Source organism: Magnolia sinica, chromosome 6 (genome assembly GCF_029962835.1).
Source record: "Magnolia sinica isolate HGM2019 chromosome 6, MsV1, whole genome shotgun sequence".
Classification (NCBI taxonomy): Eukaryota; Viridiplantae; Streptophyta; class Magnoliopsida; order Magnoliales; family Magnoliaceae; genus Magnolia; species Magnolia sinica.
In genome coordinates, this window is record NC_080578.1 from 17656261 (window position 1) to 17681435 (window position 25175).

Consider the following 25175-nt stretch of genomic DNA (forward strand, 5'->3'; position numbering starts at 1 on the left):
TGTGGTCAGATTGAGATTTGGATAAGATTCAATTTTGGTATTATAACCTAAAATGATCTTTTAAAACGGATGGACGGTGTGGATAAGACATACACATCACAGTAGGCCCCACAGAATTTACTCACTAGGCAACAGCGTTCTGAGTTCGTCTTCCGGAAGAGGCATGCACGGAACTCGTGATAACTAACCATGGTAAATAGGCAATGGGCAAACGCTCACATGGTACTGGTTAGCGGGGGCACCGAGCTTTATGGAGCTTGTATTGTATCCAAACCGTCCAAAAGGCATGCCCCACCATCATGTAATCCTGGGTAAAAAACAAAGCCAAGCCAATTTGCATGCCGGCCACACCAAAGAGAACAATGTACAACCGCCCCAAAGACCCAATTTCATGTGGTGAGTCCACGTGGCATGTACATGACATCCGAAAGGTGTGCCCCACCATGATGATGTGACACCCCAAAATCAATTCAACCCATGTGGGCCCCATCACTTGAATTAGGAATTTTTTACTCTTCTTTTACTTTTTCTATGGTGTGGCCCAACAGATGGTTGGATCGGCCTGATGTTTGGGTTGACTGACTATCATCATGGGGCACACATCTTTTACGGGTCGGATTTAATAGAACCACCAGGTGGACCCCACAACAGCAGGGTACCAACTCCATGTGAGCACATCCTATAGGCCATAACCTAAAAATCGGGTCCATTCACTGATCCTAACCTCTGATCAATTCATCATAACTATTTGTTGAATCACATCATCCCTGGTAGATCCTCCATCAGATCAACGGTCCAGATCACCAAATCATGGCCCCCGGAACTCAACAAACCTGAGAATTCAGTAGGACCCGATAATTCCTCGTTTCCAAAACCCTCCAAACAAGAAGAAGAGAAAGGAAAGAGAATGGCCCTGAGAACCCAAAACCCGCCGTCTCTTTTCCTAGAACAATGGCTCCGAAACAGCTCCGAAACATCTCCAAAACAGCTCCGAAACACATCTGCTCAATCCATTGTCCAAGCATGGTCCCACCTCAGAGACTCTCTCCACCGTCCATCTATCCAACCCCACCTCATCCACCAGCCCCTACTTATACTCTACAACTCCATCCCCACCCTCCATGTGGCAGAACCTCAGGCCAAGCTCCTCCTCTCCCTCCTTTCCTCTCTCCCCGACCCCACCTCCGCTCCCCTGCCTCTCCTCCTCCGCCTTCTCTATGTCTGGACCCGAAAATCCTCCAAACCCTCTCTCTCCCTCCTCGACTCTTCCTTCCCAATCCTCTCTCGCATTCTCACCGTTGATGCTTCCGTTGAAGAGAGCTTCGTCTCCGAAGGAGTTCTCCTCCTTGGCGCGATCTCAGCTGTCCCTGGCTTGTCGGGGAGCTCTAGGAAGGTCTGCTGCGACCTGCTCTGCCGGCTGCTGGAAGAGAATCGTCGGGCGATCAGGTCTCATCCGGAGCTTGTTCCGGAGGTTCTTGCGGGAATTGGGTACGCTCTCGTTCGATCTGAAATTGTTTATTTTAGTAGGATTTTGGGTTCTTTGTTGGGTTTTTGGAGAGACGGGCCATGCCCCTGCGTGCCCCATGGGGCTATGCTTCTGCAGTTGACAGAATGGTTGGTTTCTGGGTTTCTTAGTTTGCGGTCTTTGGAGAAGATTGAGATTGTTTGCAGAGAGATTTCAGAATTTCAGGAGAGGAATTATGTTGATTTTGCGGTAGTTATGGCTGCCGCCGGTGCGTTGAGGGCTTTCAATAGGGCTGCATCTCCTGAAATCAATCCTCAGCTGAGGAATTCAGTGGAAAGCACTATCAGCGATCTTGCTGGAGATTTGATTTCGAAAACTGGGAATTTGTGTGATTTTAGTGGCAATTTTGATCAGCGTCTTCTTCTGCAATGTATTTCTTTGGGTTTGGGTCGATGTGGGCCCATTTTGTTTCGTGCCCCATTGCTTCTGTGCCTTTCACTGGGGTTGTTGATCGAAATCTTTCCTTTACGATCTTTCTATAGAAGGGTTATTGAAAACCCAGATGGGAATTCTTCCATTCTCGGGCTTGATGAGGTTAAAGAGCATGTGGGTAGTGTTCTTTTTAAGGAGGCGGGTGCTGTAACTGGTGCTTTCTGTGACCAGTATGTTCTGGCGGATGAAGAGAACAAATTGGTGGTGGAGAATTATGTATGGAGCTATTGCCATGAAAGCTACTTGAAGAGTCGGCTGGCCACAATGGTACTTCGAGGGGAGAGGAATGAACTGCTCGTGGAGTTGGAGAAGATTGCAGAAGCCGCATTTCTTATGGTTGTGATCTTTGTGTCTGCGGTGGCAAAACACAAGGTCAATTCGAATTTCTCTCCTGAAATTCAGTCGGAGACTTCGGTCAGGATCCTAGTTGCATTTTCATGCGTAGAGTATTTGCGACGTGTCCGGTTGCCGGAGTATTCGGATACAATTCGCCGTGTTGTTTTGAGTGTCCAGGAACATGCATCAGCTTGCGCCTCTTTTGTTGAATTGATGCCTTCGTATGCCGATCTGACAGTTCAACAAGGTATGTGCCAACTCCATTTTTCTTATCACAACAAGGGCATGTTTGGATGCTTAGTGGGACCAAATTTCAAAAGTTCAATGAAACATAGAGGAAATGACCAAATTGGAGGTAGTCCCAGTTCAATTTACAATGAGATGGACTGCTAATTGTAATTGCATGTGTTTCAAGTTGAACTTAAAACAAACTGAATTCCCGAATTTGGGGCTAGCCCCTCATTATGCATTAGTGGGGCTTGCCTTAGGCCATTTCCACTTTATCAATTTGAATTAATGAGTTCATTTCAAATGAGCATCCAAACAAATCAAATGTATATGCAAGCAATTTTTTTATTAATGAGTGGTTTTGCCATTGGTTGTTAAGTTCCAATTCTAGTCTTTTCACTTAGTTTCTGTAAGTTATTCTTTCTTGTTCTTTTTTCCTTTCAAAGGCTTGAGAGGAATGGAATACATTTGGTACAAAGATGACGTTCAGACTGCCCGCATATTATTTTACCTGCGGGTTATTCCAACTTGCATTGAACGTGTGCCTCATCACGTATTCAGGAAAACAGCAACTCCAACCATGTTCTTGTATCCTTTTTTAGAACCTTGGTAACATTTTGATTGGAGATTCTTTTTATGGTTCTGGAGATATATTGTAGCTATGGTTTATGGCTTGCAATTAGCAAAAGAATGGCTGTGATTGGATAATTTTCCTTAATATGATTCAAATAAGATATATGCAACATCCCTCTGGAAAAGTAGCACGGGCTTCACATTCGGTATTTGTAGCCTTTATATCTTCTGGAAAGGATAACCAGGCTGATAAAATTCTGTTAAAGGAGCAGCTAGTTTTCTATTATATGCAAAGGGCTCTAGAGGTATTTATTGCTACTGAACCATTTTGGCGAAACTCGAGCAAGATTGTTGGAGTTTAGGAGCTTACCTTCTATTATGTGCTGAAACATAGGCTTATCCTGGGATCACCCCAATTGAAGGAATGGCTGCTGGAGTCGCAGCCATTGTTCGGCATCTTCCTGCTGGAAGTCCATCCATATTTTACTGTATCCACAGCCTTGTGGAGAAAGTCACTGGACTCTGCAGTAAAGCCATGACCAACGATGCAGATATGTGGAAGAACTGGAAAGGAGACTCGGAGCCCTGCAAAAAGATCCTAGAATTGCTCCTACGCCTCATTTCCTTAGTAGACATACAGGTATGCCTGCTGTTACGTGTCTAATCATGTGCTTACTCTTTACCTTTTTATTTTTGTAATCTTTTGTGTTAATCTCCTTAGTCCTTTTACTTTTTTTTTATTGAATGGTTCTATGTGGAAGCTATCTTTTAGATATGCTTTTCTCGTTGCCAATCTGTTTATCTGTGTAATGGTAAAACCGCTGTTTCCATGGAACAAGGCCTTGGGATTTAAGTTGTTCTGCAGACACCCTTATCTAATGCCTCTCTTATTGGAAGAATCCAATCGCAGTGTTTTCAGAATTCCCCAATGCCAAACCAAGTTGAATAATTTTTTGATATGAGAGTTGCATGTCGAAACATTGGTATATGTTTGCTTGGGAGCTTCACAACTCATCTTGGTTAAACATGAAGCTGGTCTAAGCCTGGGTAGAGGTGGGTTGGTATCATCTATGTTGCTGGTCGTCAAACCTTTTCGAAGCAAATCATGAAGCCAACCCCAAATAACTGGGACAAGGCTGCAATGATGATGACTAACTTGAGAGCTTTCAATATTTGGTTTTCATAATGCTTTGACATTTTCATGAAGGGAACCAATCTTCGAGTATGCTGTCATAGTTGTATTGCTGAGTTTGGATCGCACCAGAGATCCTCTTGCTTTAGCTTGGCCTGGCCCTTTTTGTTACTTTATCTTTGTACAGTTGGGCATTGATGCTCTCATTGCTTTATTTTTCCAACAAAAATAACTAAAGAACTGTTATTAATTTATTAAAATAGAAATGGCTCACGCTTGCTGATAGAAAAAGAAAAGTAGTAGAAAAGAAATAGCCCCATACCAGCCAAAGCAACATAGTAGGCTTGGTCTCTTTAAAAATCAAGAATCAGTGCATGCTAACGCTGCCAATACGTGGGCGTTGGAAAAACTTTGTGGGCCTACCATGATGTATGTGTTTTATATCTGATTCACAGGTGGACCACACCAGAGGAAACAACGGTAATTGAATGCCTGCCATTAAAAACTTCCTAGGGTACACTGTAATGTTTATTTGTCATCCAACCTGTTGATTAGGTCACACAAACCCGGTTGAAGGGAAAACACAAATATTAGCTTGATCCAAAACTTTTATGGCCCCCACGAAATTTTCAACGGTAGGTGTGGGAATCGCTGTTGTTTCTTGTGGTGTTGCCTACCTGATATTTAGATATACCCAATTTTTGGGCTCATGCCCTAAAATAAGCTAGCAAAATGTACAGACGACGTGGATAAAACACATACATTATGGTGGTGGTCACATAGAGCTTTTCTAGCACCCACATACTCACAGGATCAGAATAAAATCCCGTTCGTTACATAAAAGCAATTTCTTAGAGGGGTGGTCTAGCTTGGGTGGGCTCTACCATCATGCATTTCAAACATCTACTTTGACTATCAGGTGAGTGGCCCAATTTTAGGTGTAGGATTGAAATACCAGCTACATCTATGATTTAGGTGGACCTCACGATTAGAAATAGTGTACAAGGTGACATCCACCCTCCAAATTATTTCCCTTTGTGTGGCCCACCTGAATCACGGATGGGCCTGATTTTTTGGCCTCAGGCCTAAATTGTTGTGTGGCATTTAATGGCTTGCTTGGATTTCACATAATCATAATGGTGAGCCCTAAAAAAAAAAAAAATCAATGCTGCACATCTCTCTCCCAATTGTTTCCTTTGGTGTGGCCTACCTGAATACGGGACAACCTAAAATTTTGGCCTTGGGCCTAACACGGGATGACACATGTAATGTTCGGAGTGGATTTCACGTACACATCACGGAGGGCCCATAAAAAAATCAGGGTGGGGTTCCACTCGTTTCACCCCTGGAGTTTGACTTCGGACTTGGATTGGACCACGACTAGCTCACACGCACACACGCGCACACACACACACACACACACATATAATGTGTGTTTTCATTAGTGCTTGTAATGTAGCTAAAATGCTTTGTAGCATATGTAAGTAGCATAGTTCCCTGGTAGCGTAAGCAACGGGGCATGTAGTGACTCAAGGTATTCTGTAATGGTAATGGTGGTTGTAATTGCCACCATTGTTACCTTTACAATAAAGGGTGTAACGGCCATTACGATTTTTTTTTTTTTTTTTTCTAAATTGAAAAAAATCCAAAGCACTTGTATCAGTCTGGGGGGGGGGGGTTAAAGGGATGTAACGGCCTTTGCGGGTAGTTTTTTCCGTAACAGCCCTTATGGCCTTTATGACCCTGTAATGTGTAACGGTTGTCGCCGTTACCTTTACATAATGGCCTTTAGGGCACACCAAGTGTAGCGTAACGCAGGTAGCATATGCTACTGGAAATCTCCTTTTTTTTTTCCTAAGTTTTTCTTCCATGCTAGAACTCATAGGAATTATGCATTTTGTAAAATTGATCATATTTTTCTATTTAATTAAAAAATATCAAGTATCATGTAGCTTGCACTACACGCTATAGAGGGCAAATGGGGGGGGGAGAGAGAGAGAGAGAGAGAGAGAGAGACTAGCATGGAAATTGATGATGAATTAATGTTAACAGAGCAAGGGAAGGAAAAGGGGTCGCCAGCTCAGGTGGGCCCACCTTGGTATTTATTTGAAATTCACCTTGACCACCATGTGCGTTAATCCATGTTAGGCCCATGATCCAAAATTCGGTCTCATTCGTGATTAAGGTGGACCAAACAATTAGAGTTTTAGTGTACAAGGCAAAGTTCACCCTTCAAACTATTTCCCTTCGCGTGGCCTACATGAATCACCAATGGGCCTGATTTTTGGGCCCCGGGATGAAGTTTTAGTGTGACATCTAATGGTTGGAGTGGATTCAATATAATAATCATGATGGGCCTTGTAAAAATCAAGGGTGGACGTCTTTCTCCCAACTGTTTTCATTGTCGTGGCCCACTTGTATTATAAATCAGCCTATTTTCTTGGATTCAGGCCTAACATGAGGTTACACTTCTAATGGTTAGAATAGATCTCACATACACATCATGGTGGGCCCCTTCAAAAAGGCGGGCGTCCATCTCGCACCTGTTCCCAAGAAACAACATTTATTCCCCCAAAGGGAGTTCCTAGGTCCAACCTGTTTTACCACAAGCTATAGTCCACCCATATGTAACTTCCAAAGTATTAAGTGCATGTGAAATCCAGCCCTTCCAACTAGTTGGCCTCACCACGAGGATCGCCTGGTGTGATGGTCATTCTTATCTACATCAATTGGGCCACACCATATAAAGCAACGTCTAGACATTAGTAAATAGTGAAACAAAAGTGTGGTCCACTCAATGAGTGGTTGTTACAGAGTTTTTTCAAAAGGTAACGATCATGATGGGATCGACCTATTAGACAGATTGGATGTTGTATACACATGAAAAGTTGGAAGCTATCTTTGGTTAGACCTTCACCTATAGTCTAGCTAGTTGTACTTGAGACCTTTAGAAAAAAAAAAAGAGTTTTAGGAATTCCGCCTTTGATTTTTGATGGGCCCCATCTTGATGTGTATGTGAGATCCATTCTGACCATTGGATGGGTAATCCCATGTTGGGCTCAGTGTAAAAAAGAAATCAGGCTAATCTGTGATTCAGGTGGGCCACAACAAGGGAAATAGTTGGGAGAGAGTCATCCACCCTTGATTTTTATAGGGCCCACCATGATGATTATATTGAATTCACTCTAACCATTAGATGCCACATGAAAACTTAGGCCTGGGGCCCAAAAATATGCTTATCAATGGTTCAGGTGGGCTACACACTAAGGGAAACAGTTTGGAGGGTGAGCTTTGCCTTGTGCACTGTTCCAATTGTATGGTCCCTGATGGGGCTTATATTTGGGCCCTACCCTAAAACAAGTCATGCACCTGCTAGTTGGGGTAGATTTCACATCAACGCCATGGTGGGGCCCAACTGAGCTGCTACCCTTTTCCAAACGGAGGTGAAATAATCTGCTTGGGTATATTTATTAACGTTAAGTAACCCTAAGCTGGTCGGACGTGCAACTGGTTGAATTTTAGAGGTATATGTATTCATGGGGGCTCATTTCAGTATATTGACTCCAGGCAACTAATGCCCTCGTTGTGCTGTCCTCGTTTTTTAGAGGCATTGCTGATCAAATTGTCAATCTGAATTGTCCATCATGTTTGCCCTACTTTTGATGGGTTGGCATGGAAAATTCACGCCAATTGTATGTTTTTTTGTTTTTTAATTTTTTCATTTGATCAATGCCATACAGAAATGGATAGTTTGTATCAAGGTAGGTAGAGTCATTCAACAGAGTTCACGTAGTTAAGTCTTAGAGGAGCCATTTTGGTTAAAGGACCAAAACCATTCCATTTGTGGCTTGGAAAATCAATGGTTATGAGAGGAGAGGCCAATGTTTGGAAGGTTAGCAACTTCGCATCGTATTTTAATGCGAGGGCATTTTCACACCAGGCTCGAGTGGGGTGGCCTGTGGGATGTAGGGGCACACTCGGGGTGGGCGGCCTGTGGAACTCATGGATTTGGGGCCCATGTGAGGCGGAACCCATGGATTTGGGGCCCACGAGGAGGGTTCGGCCAAGGACCTAACTCATGGATTTGGGGCTTGGGCTATGAGATAAAGGGATTAATTCACCATGCTCTATCAGTTCGAGCTTTTAGAGCAAGTGGTTAATTGTCATGCATCAAATTGGTATCAAAGCGGGATGTCTCGTGTTCGAAACTCCTCATCGGGGGTGATTAATGCGGGAGCATTTTCACACTGAGCTTGAGTGGGGTGGCCTATGGGATGCAGGGGCACACTCGAGGTGGGTGGCGCACAGAACCCATGGATTTGGGGGCCGTGTGAGGCGGGTGGCTCGTGTGAGGTGAAACCCATGGATTTGGGGCCCACGAGGAGTCCATGAAAACTGGAGACTACCACATAGATGGTCTAGAGCGATGATTCATCATCCATGTGTCATGTGTGACAATGAAACATTATCATTGTGCCGTGACTGAGATGAGCTTTTCCCTTTTTCTTAAATTGCACTTTTTAGCTTGCTTTTGGGTGAGAAGTGCAGTGACTGCCTGTTGGGTGTTTTTTCTTCAATAAATGCACTCTTCATGGTTCCAGCATGACTGGATGTCACCTTAGGCATCTGCCTCAAGGAACTGGAGTTGTACCTTAGCCAAGTTGTAGCTGAGTTTCGCATCATTTCTCCTGATCCCTGGCCAATACCCTGGTTGATCTGTGGCCTGGTCTGATTCATGGGGAGGGCGCACAACAAATTGGATTTCACACGTGTGATGTTGATGCATGGTGGAAGGGCTGAGAGCTACATGAAGTCTGAAATTAGCCCACTTTCTCCTAGTGCTACTGAAGATCATGAGTGTGATATTCAGATAATGCTATTTGCTTTTGTTCTTAAGGAATTAGAGAATACATTAGTTGGAAAAACATATTTGGTAGAAAGCTGCAACACATGAAATCTAAAATGGTGAAAGATTTCTGATTAGGCCATACAATGAATTTATAATATCAATTTTCTTTTTTCATAATAGTAATGTTCCTTTTTCTTCTTTTCCACAGGTACTACCAGACCTATTGAAACTTCTGGCACAGCTTATCGTCCAACTGCCAAAAGATGGCCAAAATATGGTGCTTGATGAGATATACTCTCAAGTTGCAGAGTCGGACGATGTTACAAGAAAACCAATTTTAGTCTCTTGGGTGCAGTCACTCTCTTACCTTTGTTCTCAGAAAGTGGCTCCCAGTGGCAAGAACCAAAGTACCAGCAGTTCAACAGTGATAGAAAGCAGTGGGGAACAAAACAATGGCCCTGCATATAACATTCTAAACTTGTATAGAACTAGTTCGCGATTGTGAGAGAGCTGGTGCCTTGTGTGATGGCCCACTTGAGTATTTTTACAGGTGCATCTTCTAGTCTAGTTGATTTCATGCTTGTAAAGGTTGACATGATACGTCGTGTCCCGACAGGATCGCGCATTAGAAATGATTTGTTAAAACTTAGAAGATGCACTTCTAACATTGTCATGTGGATAGTTAATGTTGTTGACAGGCAATACGAAATAAGAATCATCATTCCTTGTTGATTGTGATGCAAATGGTTGTAAGGAGTTTGTACTATTAGCTTAGATTTGTTGGAAGTGCTAATATGGTATGAAGCATTCAATTGACCTCAAAACTATTATTCAGGTTGTTATGATGGGGAATGCTAATTCCAAATGCTGCATCTTTTAAGCACGAAATGCAAATGCACCACATGTGCCAATGTAGCATGTGCGCTGCGTCTGGGTTGTTCATAGGGTGGTTGACAAGGTGGATGTTATCAGGTGGGCTACATGGGCATGAAGAAATGGGTGGTTAGAAAAATGATAATTAATTTTGCATGGTCCGCTCAATTGATGAGTGGGCCAACCTGATTTTGATATGATTTGTTTGAGGCTTGATTTGCACTGAGGATACTTGGGTTATGCTTGAGGGACCCAGGTTCCAACAGTAGCAAGAGATGTATGCAGTGCCGCCAAGAGTAGTAGTCGAGGACCCTTCTGTCTGTGGGACCAAATCTTTCCAAGGCGGTAGCTCTCAGGGCCTCCTGTTGATGTTTCAATGATGGAGGTTTCGAGAGAGTTTGATCTGGACTTGGCATGTTTAGCAGTTCCAGACAACTTAGGATGCTTGCTGTTTGTAGAAGCTTTGGATCTGGGACATTCATTCTTGGAGGATTTTTTTTTTGGAGATTTGGACCAGCCAGTTCCCTTTAATGCGGTAGTTTCATACCATTCTTGACAATATTATCTTTATGCATCAATTGTCTACCCAGTAGCTATTTTTGCATAATCGAAGATGATTGTGGTTCCAACGTGGCAATTCATTTGCTTGAGCCAGCAAAAGAAATGATGTTGGACATTTTGATCAGTCAAAGTCAGTCGGTGCCAAGTTATTCAAGCTGACCTTTCTTGCCGAGCTTCTTAAGAGGACTACTTACATGATTCAAGGACTAATAACACTACAAATCCCTGAGAGAATGGAGAGGACTATCTGTGGAACTAGGCTTGTATTCCCCTTCAACACATTTGTTCTGTCTTTGTCTGTCAATCATTGTGCTTGGTTCAGCCTACATGTTGCTAGCAACGGTTCCTTTTCTGTTGCTGCTGCTGCTGTTTTTTTTTGTTCCCTTTTTTTTTTTTGTTGCACATTTACCAGAGAGACCCTTGGTCCTGAGACTAAGCGGCTCGGTTTAGCTCAGACAGCATGAATCTTAGCCACAAACTGTTATTGGAACCTGCCTTTTTCATGAGTGTTTTTCTTATTGTTGTTGTTGTTGTTGTTTTATATCAAGGAAACTAGTATCCTCTTGTTTTCCTCCTGCATGCCCAAGAAGTGGATTACAGAAGAGCTTGTTCATACTGTTAAAAGGCACAAGTCCATACAATTCCACAGAAGCACTAGGCCTGAGGTATTCCTTACATTAGATATTTGCAAAGAGGCTCTGTAGCAGAGTTATTGCCTAGGCTCAATTGCTCACCCATTCTTGCCAAACATACAATGATTCAGACTGGTCGTGTGATTCTAATTGGAGATTTCATCATCCACATAAAATGATTTAAGAACAATGATCTGGAAAAGCAGTTAGCCACTCACTTTAGCATGGATAGTTATGATCTTGCCAGTTAGTGGTTAGTGTGATTCTTTCCATATTTCCATCTACAGGGGCTTCTAGATGAACTGCCTGGACTGCACCTGTTGCGGTAGAAGGGGCGAGCATCTCAGGGGAGAGCCTAGCTAGGGAAACATATTCACAGATTTTGGTAACAGATGCACTTTATCTTTATAGTAACAATGCAGAAAATATTTTATATATGACAGATTTTTGTGATATAGACCAATGCGTGATGAACAATTGTTTGTTTTTAATGATGATGATATCTTTTTAGTAAAAATGCAGAAACTATTTTATGTGCGCATGATTTTGTGACATAGACCAATGTTGTTATATTGTTTCAATTCATGTTGGAAGTTAAAAGGCATAAGTTTGACACTGGCTGCCAACCTGGCGCAACCCTCCTTTGTTTGGGCTGGCAATGAGAGGGAGTTGGCACAAGTTGAAGACTCTGAAGGAGAAGGCCCAAAAGGACTTGGGTGGAGGAAGTGGTCTAACTGAAGTTATGGCCCTGATAGAATTGAATGGTGGAAAAGGATTCATGTAGCTTATCCCATTTAGTTGGGATAGGCTTAGATGATGCTAACAAGATCAATGTTTGAGGTGCAATTCTGTCTGTTTTAATGATGATCAGATCAATGTGTGGGATAAAGGCATATGTGAAAGTTCTTGGTGCCCATAGACAGTAATCCAACCTGTGGGTTTGGAGGAAGTTTATGATCCTCGACCAGATTATGTGCACAATATGCCCAGGTTGTGAGTTTCTACTAGTGGGGCTCATGGGGTTAGTGATCTAGAAAATTCTTCTTTTGGGCCCCACCATGGATGGACCATGCCCCGAAAATCTCCAAGATTGGCAGATTCCAACTTGGCATTTTTTCAGTTGAATGTGGATTGTTGCTGAATCTCTTCTTGTTTGTCAATTTGCAGGGCAGAATTTGAAAGGTTATGATTGTGCTATATATGAGATATTTGGGGCATCGTCCATCCAACAAGAGTACCATGGTCAAATTTTCTGAGTAATGGAAGCCTGGGCCCAGTTTTGGAGACTGAGAACTCAGGAATATCCTATGATCCATCTTGGCTCTGATCTATCGATGGATTGACAAACAAAAACTGCATGTCCTGTGCAGACAAGCATGATGCTCATGCTTGGTTATTGCTCGAAATTGAAATGCCAGAACCCAGTTAGATTGTCTGCACAAACTGACAAAAATCTATTACTTTTGACTGATGTTAGTGTTCTGCTCAATGCCTTGCAGATGATTTTCGTTTTAAAATCTGGAGAGTTACAAAAGCCAGTCTCAGGAAAGAACAAAGAAAAAGAAGCAGTTGCTGAGCTCTGCAGCTGATATGATACAACGGGCAGAAACTCATGGCTTGTTTCCCTCAACATAGAAGAACGAAACGTTCATCATTTCTCTTCGTCATACAGTCGTCAGTTGCAAAATGGCCTAGCAATCTTGTCACTTGGACTCAACACCCTTCTCATTGCAAGTACCAGAGGGGTCCGCATTCCTGATAATCCACGGATGATCTAGAATTTTCTCGAGGGAGAGTCTCTTCAAAGAATCCTTCACCAGAAGCTGCACATTTGCAACTAGAATTGTCAACACATACATTTTTGCTTATTTATAATGATTTTCAATACACAGATGCTTCGGATCATACCCGACATATCAGGTCCTTTGCTTCTGCAGACACATGAGGGGTGGGAGGAAAACTCAAGTCAATCTCCACAATCCTACACAGAAATTAGCATCATAAGTTCTTTATCAAAACTTTGAGAAATGTAGAAAGGTGGATGAAACTTTTCTAACCTTCTGAATGTATCTTCCTGGCTCTCGGCTTCGAAAGGTGGGGCACCATAAAGGAACTCAAACAAGAGGATGCCCAAGGTCCAGTTGTCGACTGTGTAGTCATGTGCTTTGTTTGTTACCATTTCTGGTGCTAGATAATCCAAAGTTCCGCACATGGTGTGCCTTTTTGTTCTGGATTGTACTGACCATCCAAAATCTGCAATTTTCAGTCGGCCCTGCAGGAGAGGCAATTGATTTATCACCAGTGGTGAATTCCTTGGTTTTCCTTCTTCCATGGAAGGTCAGAACAAACCTGATAGCAGAATTCCTCAATGGTTGAATATCATCGTTGAATGGTGATGGAAATGGGCCCCACCTGCCTCCAGCACCTTTGGAGTACATCCCCCAAATCGACATTTGGTCAGGTGTTTGGAGCAGTGCAGGGAGACCCAAACGGCAGTCATTTTTTCGCCTTTCATCCCAAGTAACAAACAGTTTCCCTCATTTCAAATTTCATCAAGCAGTTGAAAGTTGGAACAGTGAAATTTCAATCTTTGGGGCAGGGAAGCTAGACCCAAATGGCTGTTATCATTTCTTTTTTGGCTTTCAAGCCCCAAGTAATAAACAAGTTCACTTGTTTCAAATTGCAACAAACAGTTGAAAGCTGGAACAGTGAAACATTGCTGCTTGGGATAGTGCAGCAAGACCCAAATGGCAGTTATCATTTTTTCGCCTTTCGTCCCTAAATAACAAACTATTTCACTTGTTTCAAATCTCGACAAGCAGTTGAAAGTTCAAGCCTTGAAAGCCGAAGCAGTGAAACAAGTTCACTTGCTTCAAATTCAACAAATAGTTGAGAGCTGAAACAGCGAAACATCGATGCTTGGGGCAGAGCGGAGAGACCCAAATGGCAGTAATCCATTTTTATTTTTATTTCACTTTGTCCACAAATACCCAAAAAAAAAATCACTTGTTTCAAATCTCGACGAGTAGTTGAAAGTTGAAACATCGAAATTTAAAAGAGTAAAGCATTGCTAATTTGCTACACAGAAAGAGCATTCTGTCGGCCACCAATTCCTGAGTCAGTTCTGAAGGTACCCACTTCTCAAAATAGGCCAACAATCATACTACTACATGAGATCAATCCACGTTGAAGTCTCACAACAGGAATTTCGTAGCAGATATTTTCCCAATCCGCCATTTTCCCAACAATACCAGAAATTTTCTACCTATTGCAAGAAACATCCCTCTCATTACCTCCAAATCCAGCAACAGATTCTCGGGCTTGATATCCCTGTGAATGACATGCTTCTCGTGGCAGTAAGCCAATGCCTTTGCCAGACTCGCAATATACTACAAATAAAAAATAAATTTAAAAAAAATTTTTAAAAAAAAGGAAAAAAAGAAAAAAGAAGAAGAAGAACAGAACCCATCAAAGCAAGAAAAGCAAACCAAACCATCATCTCCGCCATTCATCGCAGTCGGGGAAAAAAAAAAAAAAAACAAAACACAAACAGGAGCACAACAGGGATTGCAGAATTACCGTGGCGGCCCGTCTTTCTGAAAGGTACTCCGACTTCCGAAGCTCTTTGAAGAGCTCTCCCCGAGCGGCATACTCAAGAATCAAGAAAATGCGGTCCTCATCATGGAACCAACCGAAGAGGCGGAGAACGTTGGGGTGGGTGAGGCTGCTCTGGATCTCGATCTCGCGCCGCAGTTGGTGGTGGAGCCGGTACTTTTCCAGCTGTTCTTTGAATATGATCTTGAGTGCGACGATGTATTTGCTCTGGAAAGATCGAGAAGAGTTACAATTGGAATTCGACGGATGAGATTTTTTGAAAATTTGCAGAGATGGGTACCTGTTTTTCTCGTGCGAGGTAGACCTTTCCGAATTTTCCTCGTCCTAGCGGCTTGCCGATCTCGAAATCTTGGAGACGCCATGGTGGAAGGGCGGGGACCTGCAATTGGGGAAGATCAACGGTGGGGATGGATGAATCGACTGGTTAGAGATGGAAGATGAAGTGGCATTGACAGGAGAAAGATAAACTTACGGATTTTTCTTCAGGGACTTTGGCCATGGGATCTGATCTTGGTTTTGATGGTTTGGATAGAGAGAAAGAGAGAGGGGGGGAAAGAGCCGAATTCCAGAATGCTCATGGGCTCTGTCTTTTGAAATGGGGAGGTAACGGTTTATTACCGGCTGTTGTAGTTAAGACGACCGGCTCAGCCGGTCTCGTTTCTCATACTACTCTTTCCTTCAGAAACGGGTGCACGTAGACGTAGTTAGTTCTCACACCTGTGAGAGATCTAAGCCGCTCATCAGCGGGCCAGATTCGACGTATACGTTTTCATCAAGGGTACGTAAATACGAGACCCGGGGAGCAGTTTTGATAACATGCGATGTGTGGGTGCCAAAAACGTGTGCTACATGGTCTGATAAAGGGTCTGGAACACTGGCCTTACGATATACCATATTTATGGGCACACGTACGAGCTGCGTGCATTGACGTGAGATAGATAGAACATATGTGAGCCATTAACCAGCTAGGGTTCAATGTGAAAATGCCCTAGATAAAACATCATGCCTGCCTACCCATCACATAAGCTGTGGGCCACGCTTGCAAGATGAATATGGACCCTTGGTCACTTTCGTTAACGTACATTTTCCCTATTACAGGTGGAAGCAGATTGTCTAGGAGCGGATTAGGTGAGAACCCGGATTTATACCCCTGATTGTGGCCCACTGTGATGTATGTGACTACATCCATGCCGTCCTTCCGTATTTAAAGCTCATTTTAGTGCATGATGATTTTAAAAAAAATGAAGCAGATACAAATCTCAGGTGGATCTTATACAGGAAACAGTGGTAATCAACCACTAAAAACTTCTCTTAGACCACGAAAGTTTTGGATCAAGCCGATATTTGTGTGGCCTCTTCATCCAGATCTTTGTGACGTTATCAACAGGTTGGATGACAAATAAACATTCCGGTGGTCCCTGTAAAGTTTTTAATGGTGGGGATTCAATCACTACTATTTTCTGTCGTATGGTCCACTTAAGATTTTCTGCAAAAGTCTTTTGCAGCAACTTCCTCCGACCGAAGCTAGGTGACACCCTCCATAAAATTTGTAGAAATCCACCTCGTCCATCCATTCTGCCATATATTGTCAGTACATAGGCCAAAAAATGAGGCAGATACGAACTCTAGTGAGCTGCACGACAGAAACCGTGAAGATTAAACGTCCACTGTTGTTTAAACATTCATAGCACCACTGAAATTTTGGATTTGTCTCATTTTTGGGTTTAAACATTCATAGCACCACTGAAGTTATGGATCCATCTCATTTTTTGGGTTCATATCCTAACATGATTTGGTAGATTTGATGGATGGGGTGGACTTCTCACAAACATCACAGTGAACCCCACCTAGCTTCTTATTGCAGGAAAGGCTTGCATGGGCAATCGGCATCCTTTTCAAAGTGTGGCCAACCTGAATTTTAGTCTATGTCATTCTCATAGGGAATTTCAACACAAGGTCACAAGTTCAAGCACCCTTGTGGTCTGACCCAGCTCAATACAAACTGCAAGATCATGGGCACTATATCTATCAGTTTAAGATCACACTGGTATCTAATTCCAATTTAATTAGTCATTAACTGATCAATACAATAGTGTGGTGGACCAAACTCAACAAGAAAAAATTCATTACTTGGAGCCTAGGATTTTCTTTTGTGTATTGCTAGTCTGAATATTCCACTCCTTTTCAATGTTTTAAAACCAGCTATTGGTTGACCTGTTTTGTGGGCAGTTTAGACCTAACCACTGCTCCAATGTTTACCATTTCATCCAAGAAATTTATTTATAGAAATCATTAAAAAAGAAGAAGAATGAAGGCATAAGTAATTTTTATTTTTGCACTGTTTCGCATGGAGCATCCTGGAGATTAGTCGCTTCTCATGAATTTTGATGCCAACTACATACACTAAAAGAAGAAGCTTGTTGATTCGAAATATCTCTAGTTTTAAGATTCTTTACTTCTATAATCGTAAAGCATTCTGCTAGGAATGCCGATCAATATGCCAATGCAGTGGCAAGCAGCTGAAAAACTACAACGCACCAGTGCAAATTGGCTTTTCAGCCAACTAACATACACATACAAGTTACATAATGTATTAGAAAACAATTATTCAATTGACCAGCCTATAAGTTCCACGCAAGCCGGTTTGAGTCCAAATAAAGTGCTGTTTTCAAGGCATGTTTGGATTGCACTAAATATATAAATGAAATGAAATAAAATTTTAATCATTATCTAAAAATTACCTCACTAAATATTATTGAAAATCGGATTACAATTTTAGGTTAAGTGTTTAGATATTATATGGATCCTTACTCTTGCTCCGGTGGTAGACTCCCAAGAGTTTCAACACCCAGTCAAGGGTTCGAGTATCCATAGGTGATGAAATTCACTGTGGTGTGAGTATGTGGGTGTGTATGTGTGTGTAAAAAAAATAAAAAAATAAAAAATAAATAAAAAAGATGTGATATGAAAATCTCATATTTATTAAATAACAATCATGTAATTTCCAGTTCCTTAAAATCCGAAAGCTACGGAGAATTCTAATGTAATATACCCTTCTCTGCTGTCCAAAAATCTCTAATTGTCACTTTTTTCCTGTGTTTTAAAGAAAACCCTTTTCCCTTTCTATGGAATACTTGAACCCGAGCATGCCCTAAAGACAACCCGTGGACATAAGACCATTTTAAAAGGATGAGAAGGCCAACCATGGCCAATGGATTATTTGTTCTTTACTATTCTTAGACTATCCCGGTGCAAAGAGGCATGTGATGAGGTCGATCATCGTCATCCTCAGGGGATAACCACTCTGAATCTACGGAGCTCTTTAGACTCCTTAGAGAGCTTCCTCAAATCCATGAGGGATAAAAGCAGGAATAATTTCTAACAAATTCAAAATGATTTGATTGATAATAAAAAATGAAATTACAGTTCTTTAAATAAGGAACTCAAACTTTGGATGGAGTTTTACACTAAGACTCCAACTCAAACACCCTATAAAAACATGACTTACCATAAATAGTAAATTTATTATTTATAGAGGACCTCTATTCCTACTAGACTTCATGGTTTTCGGCTAAAAATAGTAAGTGTCCAATTTGCCTCAACCATGTTACTCTCCCAACTTTTCTAAGCCATTTTCATGTTAGGCACGACTTCTACAATTCAAAGTATCAAAAGTTATACTCCAACTAAAACTTACTATTTATAGTAAAAATGAAATTAAATGAGACTTTTGACCTTCAATCATGAAAATTTAGACCTATATAGTTGTTAGATAGGTGCAAATGTCTCAGAACATGGATGGTTTAAAAGAATCAATCAATGATTTATGTTCCACAAACATGTGTGGCCCACTTAATGACTTGACTTTCTGGACCGCGAGGTTTGTTTGGATAGGAGGAATTTTCATAAGAAAAAAAAATCTTTTTTATAGAGAGTTACTATTTTCCATTCTTCAAATTGTGGAAAAGAATGTGGAATTCTAGACTATATTTTCATTATATCTATAAAGGAGATATTCAAAGCTACGCTTTCTATTGTGAAACTTGGGAAGGAGTGATTGAGGAAAGACAACGGATGACATGAATGTATTAGAAAAGGGAATTTTTGACGCAGGGGAGGATGTGAGGTCGAGCACCGTCTTCCTCAAGAGGATAACTATTCCGAATCCATGGAACTTCTCTGGACTCCTCACAGAGACTTCTCGAATCCACGAGGAAAGAAATCAGAAAATAGAAATAAATTCTAATAAATTCGAAATTGATTGATAAATAATCAAAAACGAGTTCACAACCCTTTAAATAAGGGTACCAAGCAATGGGAAAGAAATCAGAATCAAACTACAACTCAAACTCCTAGAATCCGCGACTTACTATAAATAGTAAACTTACTATTTATAGACGGTCGTGATGTTTACTAGTGCACAAGGTTTTCGGCCAAAAATAGTAAGTGTCCTATTTGGCTTCACCAAACCGTTCTCCTAATTATTCTAAGCTCTTTTCACGTAGGGCGCAACTCCTAAAGCCCGACGGATGAAGAGTTATAATCAAACTAAAACTTACTATTTATAGTAAAAACGGAATTAAAACAGGGAAACGACCATCGATCAAGGGGTTTTTCGTAATTCCGGGCTGCGCAACCTGACATAGCTGGGTTGGTTGGCTAAAGTAGCTCGTTCTACCCCAAAATCATATATTTTACGTCAAATGACTCATTCCGAATCGCGAGTACGCCCGATCTAAGGTCCGATGGTCCGGATCACTTCTGTCGTCGACTGAGACTTTTCTGATCCATCTTGGCCATGAAACTGTCCGTGACCCGCTCTACATCAATTTTACTAAAAACTATCAACTTATTAAAGAATAGTGTACACTCAAGTTCCTTATTATTATTACTTTTTATAAAGTTTTATATAAGCCACCACTAGGGCTGTCAACAGACCGGCCCTGGGATAGGTCTCCGCCCAGATTTTGAACTGTTTTGGGCTGGGCCATGAGGCCAGCCCTATTCAAAATTCTGTTTTTTCAGGCCCAAGTCTGGCCTATTGATACCCCTAGCTACCACATTAATTTTATTATCATTAGAGTACCTACCGTCAGATTTATTTATTAATAACGGCTTGGGTTAGCATGTGAGCAAAGGTGGGACAGCTCAAGTGGGCCCACCATGTTGTTTATTGGAAATTCATCCTAACCATTAGGTGTGCCACGCTACCTTAGGCACCAAAATCATAGATGGGCCAGATTTTTAGACCCAGACCTAAATTTTTGTACGGCATCTAACAGTTAGAGTTGATTTCATATTGATAATCATCACGGTGAATCCTATAAAAATCAAGGGTGGATGCCTCTCTCCCAATTGTTTCTTTTATTGTGACCCACTTGAATCATATGTTAGATTATTATTATTATTATTATTTTTTCCACCGGGGGCATAACATGAGTTACATGTCTAATGGTAAAAGTGGATATCACATACAAATTACATTGGCTGTCAAAAAAATCAATAGTGAGCATTTCATATTTCATAAAATTATCTTCTTCTTCTTTTCTTTTTTCATTTTTTCTAACCAAGGGTGTCTTAGGTCCAACCAGTTGACCATGAGTTAAAGTCTCGTCAAGTTCCAAGTATACTTTGATGATAACTTCTAACCTATTAACCTATTAAGTGCATGTGAAATCCAGCCCTTTCAATAGGTTGGCCTCACTTGCGGATTCCCTAGTGCAAAAGTTATCATTGCCTACTCATCAAGTGGGCCACACCATATAAAACAATGTCCAACCATTAATATATAAATAGCAAAATATAAGTGTGGTACACTTAATGAATGGTGTTGCTGAGTTTTCTAAAAGTTGATGCTCAAGATGGGTCCAACCCATTGGATGGGTTGGATGTCGTACACACATGGAAGGTTGGAAGTGAGCGGTTGGTTAGATCTTAACTTATAATTCAACCAGTTGGACTTAAGAACCCTTTTTTAATATGTCAATGGAAATATGGAAATACCTACTTTTTTTTTTTGGAATAGCTAGGAGAGTGACACCATCTCTTAATTTTTTTATGGGCCTTCTGGGATGTATGTGTGAAATTCACACTCACCAATAGATGTGTATCTCATGTTAGGCATAGGATAAAAAAAATTAGGCTGATATATGATTCAGGTGGGCTACACCAAAGGAAAGAGTTGGGAGAGAAATGCCCACCCTTGCTCTTTTAAGAGTCCACCGTGATGATTATATATAATCCACTCCAACCATTAGATGTTACACCAAATTTTAAGCAGAGACCCAAAAATTAGTCTCATCCGTGATTCAAGTGACCCACAACATGGGAAATAGGTTGGATGGTAAGTACTGCCCTATATACTGTTTTCAATCTTGTGATCCACCTAAATCATGGATAGGGATGATATTTTATCCTTGGGCCTAATATGGGGTGACACATACTTGCAGGCATGGGTGGATTTACCAAATATATCATAGTGGGGCTCACTTGAGCCATGGACCCTATTGCTCGCACGCTGGATCAAGGTGGCCATTAAGAAATCTAAGGTACTAAAATAATAATTATTTAAATTAATATGGTAGCTTATTAAAAACTTTGTTGAAAACTATTTTTAAAAAGGTACTAGAATGTAAAGTTTATAATTGTCAATTAGATGTCTTCAATGTGTGTAGAAACAAGGCGTTTCGATCGATCGAACAGATTGATTGATTGATTGATCGAGAAAACCCCGGATTAATCAGATTGGTCTTTGGACAGTTTTGGACAAGTTCGATCGATTGGACTTAAAAGATTGATCAATTAAGATAATTTAGAAAAATCAAGTTAGCTCTCAATATGATTTTGGATATATTCGATCGTTCAAACATGTGGTTGTCGATCGATCGTTGGTCGCTCGATCAAGTACATCAATTGACGGTGCATGCAATTTTGCATAATTGCACAATTTGTTTCCTAATTGGGGTATAACACTATATAAGGGTTTGTTAACATAGATTACTATATTATGGGAGACTTGTTCTAGAGATTAAGCTAGGGTTTTGAAAGGGACTTGTCCGAAGAGATAAGGGTTTTTGCATGTAAGTCACTTTCCATCTTTTGTAATTTGTTGTCATAGTGGATTTGCATGTGGCTTTGTGTCGTGATTTTTCCCGTAAAATCATGTATTCTCTATGGTTGCTCATACTCTTTTGTTTTCTATTGCTTTGTTTGATCTTATCTGAGGTTGCTTCCGCATTGAATGAGTTGCATAAGGGCATGCTTAGTTTCCCAACATGTAGTATCATAGCGTACGTTGGGTTTCAGATTGGATTTGAGACATGGCTGAAGGGATTGGACGTAAAGTATGAGACAAAGAAGTTCATTAAAAAAAAATAACTTTGAACTATGAAAGGTAAAGATGAGAGGCCTTCTAGTTCAACAAGGGTTGCACCAGTTAGCAATTGGTAAAGTAAAGCGTCCTGAAACTATGAGTGAAGATGAATGGGAAGAACTTAATCAGAGGGCGATTACCTCGATCCAATTACGTTTGGCAAATGATGTCATTTATAATGTCATTGATCAGACGACCACCATAGGGCTATGGACGAAGTTGGAGAGTTTATACATAATGAAATCTCTCTCAAACCGTCTATATCTGAAGAGAAAACTCTATAAGCTAAAGATGGTAGAGGGGTTGGATCTCGATGAGCACATCAACACATTCAACAAACTAATTTGCAAACTGGCGAGTGTGGAGGTAAAAATCAACGAAGAAGATAAATTCATAATCCTAATAATATCCCTTCTGGATTCCTATGAGAATTTGGTAGATACTTTGTCCCATGGTAGAGATACCTTGGACCGTGACACCACTATCTCATCACTTTAGTCGAAGCAAATGAGAAGGAAGAACGCTAGGGAAGGTATATCTATGGGAGCACTAGTTGCGAGGGGAAGAACATCTGAGCAAGAGAAAGGGAAATCAAGATCGAGGTCTAAGTTGAAAGGCAAAGCGAAGTTGAAGTACTGGAATTGTGGTAGACAGAGACATAAAAAGGACTATCAGTCCCCTGAAACCCAGAAGGCAGAAAAATCAGGTGATTCTGAGAGGGAGGCCAATTTAGTGAAATCCAGAGAGGGGACTAGTGGTTGTGATGTGTTGTCGGTGTCCAAATTAGGTCACTTCTATCGGGAGTGGATTTTGGATATGGGAGCGTCCTTCCACATGACTCCTCATCAAAGTTGGTTCTCTATGTGCAATGAGTACGATCGTGGCCTGGTTCTTATGAGCAAGGACCATGCTTGTAAGATGGTTGGAATTGGATTTGTGCGCATCAAGATGTTTGATGGGGTAGAGAGTACTCTAACAAATTTGAGGTGCATTCCTGATTTAAAGAAAAATCTACTTTCTCAGGGAGCACTCGACGCTCTAGGATGTAAGAATGTCGGCCATAGTGGTGTCCTAAAAGTTTCAAAGGGGACACACACTATTATGAAGGCATAGAGGAGTAGCAATATTTATAGGTTGATTGAAAATACTATATCGGATAGAGCTACGATGTCTATGGTGAAATCCACGATGGTACGTGTGTGGCATGCTCACCTAGGCAACATGAGCGAGCGCGGTATGAAGGTATTACTCGATCATAGTTTAATTCTTACTTTTGAAAATTTTGATTTGGACGTATGTGAGTATTACAGGTAAACAATCAAAATTGTCATTTAAAGTCGAAAAATATTGTAGTAAAAGACCGTTGGACTATGTGCACTCTGATATGTGGGGGTCCTCGTCTGTGGTTTTTAGAAGAGGATCGTCATTTTTCCTAACATTCATTAATGATTTCTTTAGAAAAGTCTTAATTTATTTTATGAAAAATAAATCCGATATGTTTGCCACTTTTAAATCTTTGAAGGTTATGATTGAGAAATAGTCAGAGTGACAATTGAAAGTGTTGAGGACTGACAATGATAAAGAATTTACTTTAAAGGAATTAAACCATTTTTGTAAGGATGAGGGGATTGTGAGGCACAATACAGCCAAGAAAACACTAGAACAAAATGATGTGGCGAAACATATGAATCAGAAGCTTTTGAAAAGGGTCCGAAGTATGTTGAGTAATACTATGTTGGGTAATGACTTATGGGTTGAGGCCTTTAATACAGCTTGCTATTTGGTGAATCGGTCCCCATCCACAACCATTGATTGTAAGATTTTTAAAGAAGTGTGGAGTGGTTAGGAAGTAGACTATTTAGGCCTACGAGTATTTGGCTCTTATGCTTATTCTCATGTACATTCAATTGAGAGAGATAAGGTACACCAAAGGGCGAAGAAATGTACCTTTGTGGGCTATGGTGATGGTGTGAAGGAATACAAGTTCTACGATCGGGCCACACGGAAAATCATAATGAGCCGGGATGTCAAGTTTAATGAGGATTCCTTAATCAGTAATAATGAATACAAAGAAATAGAAAAGTAAGGGTGATTGATATTGAAATTGACAAGGGTGAGACATAGATAGAAGCCAAGCTGCAGGGAAAGATAAAGGAGCAAGTGGAGTAGCCACTTCTTACGAGAAATCTACCTGCAAGATACAGAGATGAATCAAACATTGCATTCGCTCTCATCACGAATGATGTGGATCTATTTACCTTTCAAGAGACTCCTGATGACGTAGAGAGCTAACTTGAATTTTCTAAATTATCGCGACCGATCAAGCCTCAAGTTCGATAAACCAAACTTGTCCAAAACTATCTAGAGACCAATCTGTTTAATCAAGAGTTTTCTCGATCAATCGACTAGTCTATTCAATTGATTGAACCCTCTATTTTTGCACAGATTGAAGACATCCAATCAATAATCTCCACCATAGCTTCAATCATCATGCTCTACAACTCTAAGCTCCATCATCTATCTCTAATCGTCTCCATCATAGTAACAACATCGTCATCGTTTTTCATGCACATTCTGTTTTCATTCATTGTTTTGACAAGCCCAAAGAAGTCGAGCAAAACACGAACTTCTCTGTAGAAACTACTTTCACAAGCATATTCATTAGATTCACGCTTGTGTTGATCTTCTCAAGAATAACACCGCATTCCTCTAGCATCTGCCGGATAAAGTGATGACGCACATCAAAATGCTTGGTATGGGAATGGTATACTAAGTTTTTTGCCAAATTGATTGTACCTTCACTATCATAATTCATAGATAAGGCTTCCTACTGAAGCCGCAACTCATTCATCATGCCTCTCAATCAAACTACTTCTTTGTTGAATGCTTTTATCATCCCCATATATTCCACTACAATTGTGGAAAGCCCCAACTCATTCATCAACTTGATCCAAAACTTCTGTGGCCCATAGAAAGTTTTTAGCATAGGCATATAATTCCAACAGTTTCTTGTGGTGCGGTCCATTTTGATGTGCTTAAGTTTTGAA

The 25175-nt window shown here is 41.0% G+C and overlaps 2 protein-coding genes across 2 annotated transcripts; one reads left to right on the forward strand and one right to left on the reverse strand.

Annotated features, from left to right (window-relative positions):
* Nucleotides 1-857: 857 nt before the first annotated feature.
* On the forward strand, nucleotides 858-9805 carry LOC131248431 (uncharacterized). The gene is made up of 5 exons (XM_058248710.1): nucleotides 858-2540; nucleotides 2968-3109; nucleotides 3255-3399; nucleotides 3489-3734; nucleotides 9284-9805. The coding sequence occupies exons 1-5, from the start codon at nucleotides 908-910 to the stop codon at nucleotides 9578-9580; spliced, it is 2463 nt and encodes an 820-aa protein (XP_058104693.1). The 5' UTR covers nucleotides 858-907; the 3' UTR covers nucleotides 9581-9805.
* Nucleotides 9806-12571: 2766 nt separating this feature from the next.
* Nucleotides 12572-15361, reverse strand: LOC131248432 (serine/threonine-protein kinase Aurora-3). The gene is made up of 7 exons (XM_058248711.1): nucleotides 15229-15361; nucleotides 15037-15135; nucleotides 14721-14963; nucleotides 14435-14530; nucleotides 13199-13413; nucleotides 13050-13122; nucleotides 12572-12964 (listed from the first exon to the last, which is right to left on the reverse strand). The coding sequence occupies exons 1-7, from the start codon at nucleotides 15253-15255 to the stop codon at nucleotides 12845-12847; spliced, it is 873 nt and encodes a 290-aa protein (XP_058104694.1). The 5' UTR covers nucleotides 15256-15361; the 3' UTR covers nucleotides 12572-12844.
* Nucleotides 15362-25175: the final 9814 nt, after the last annotated feature.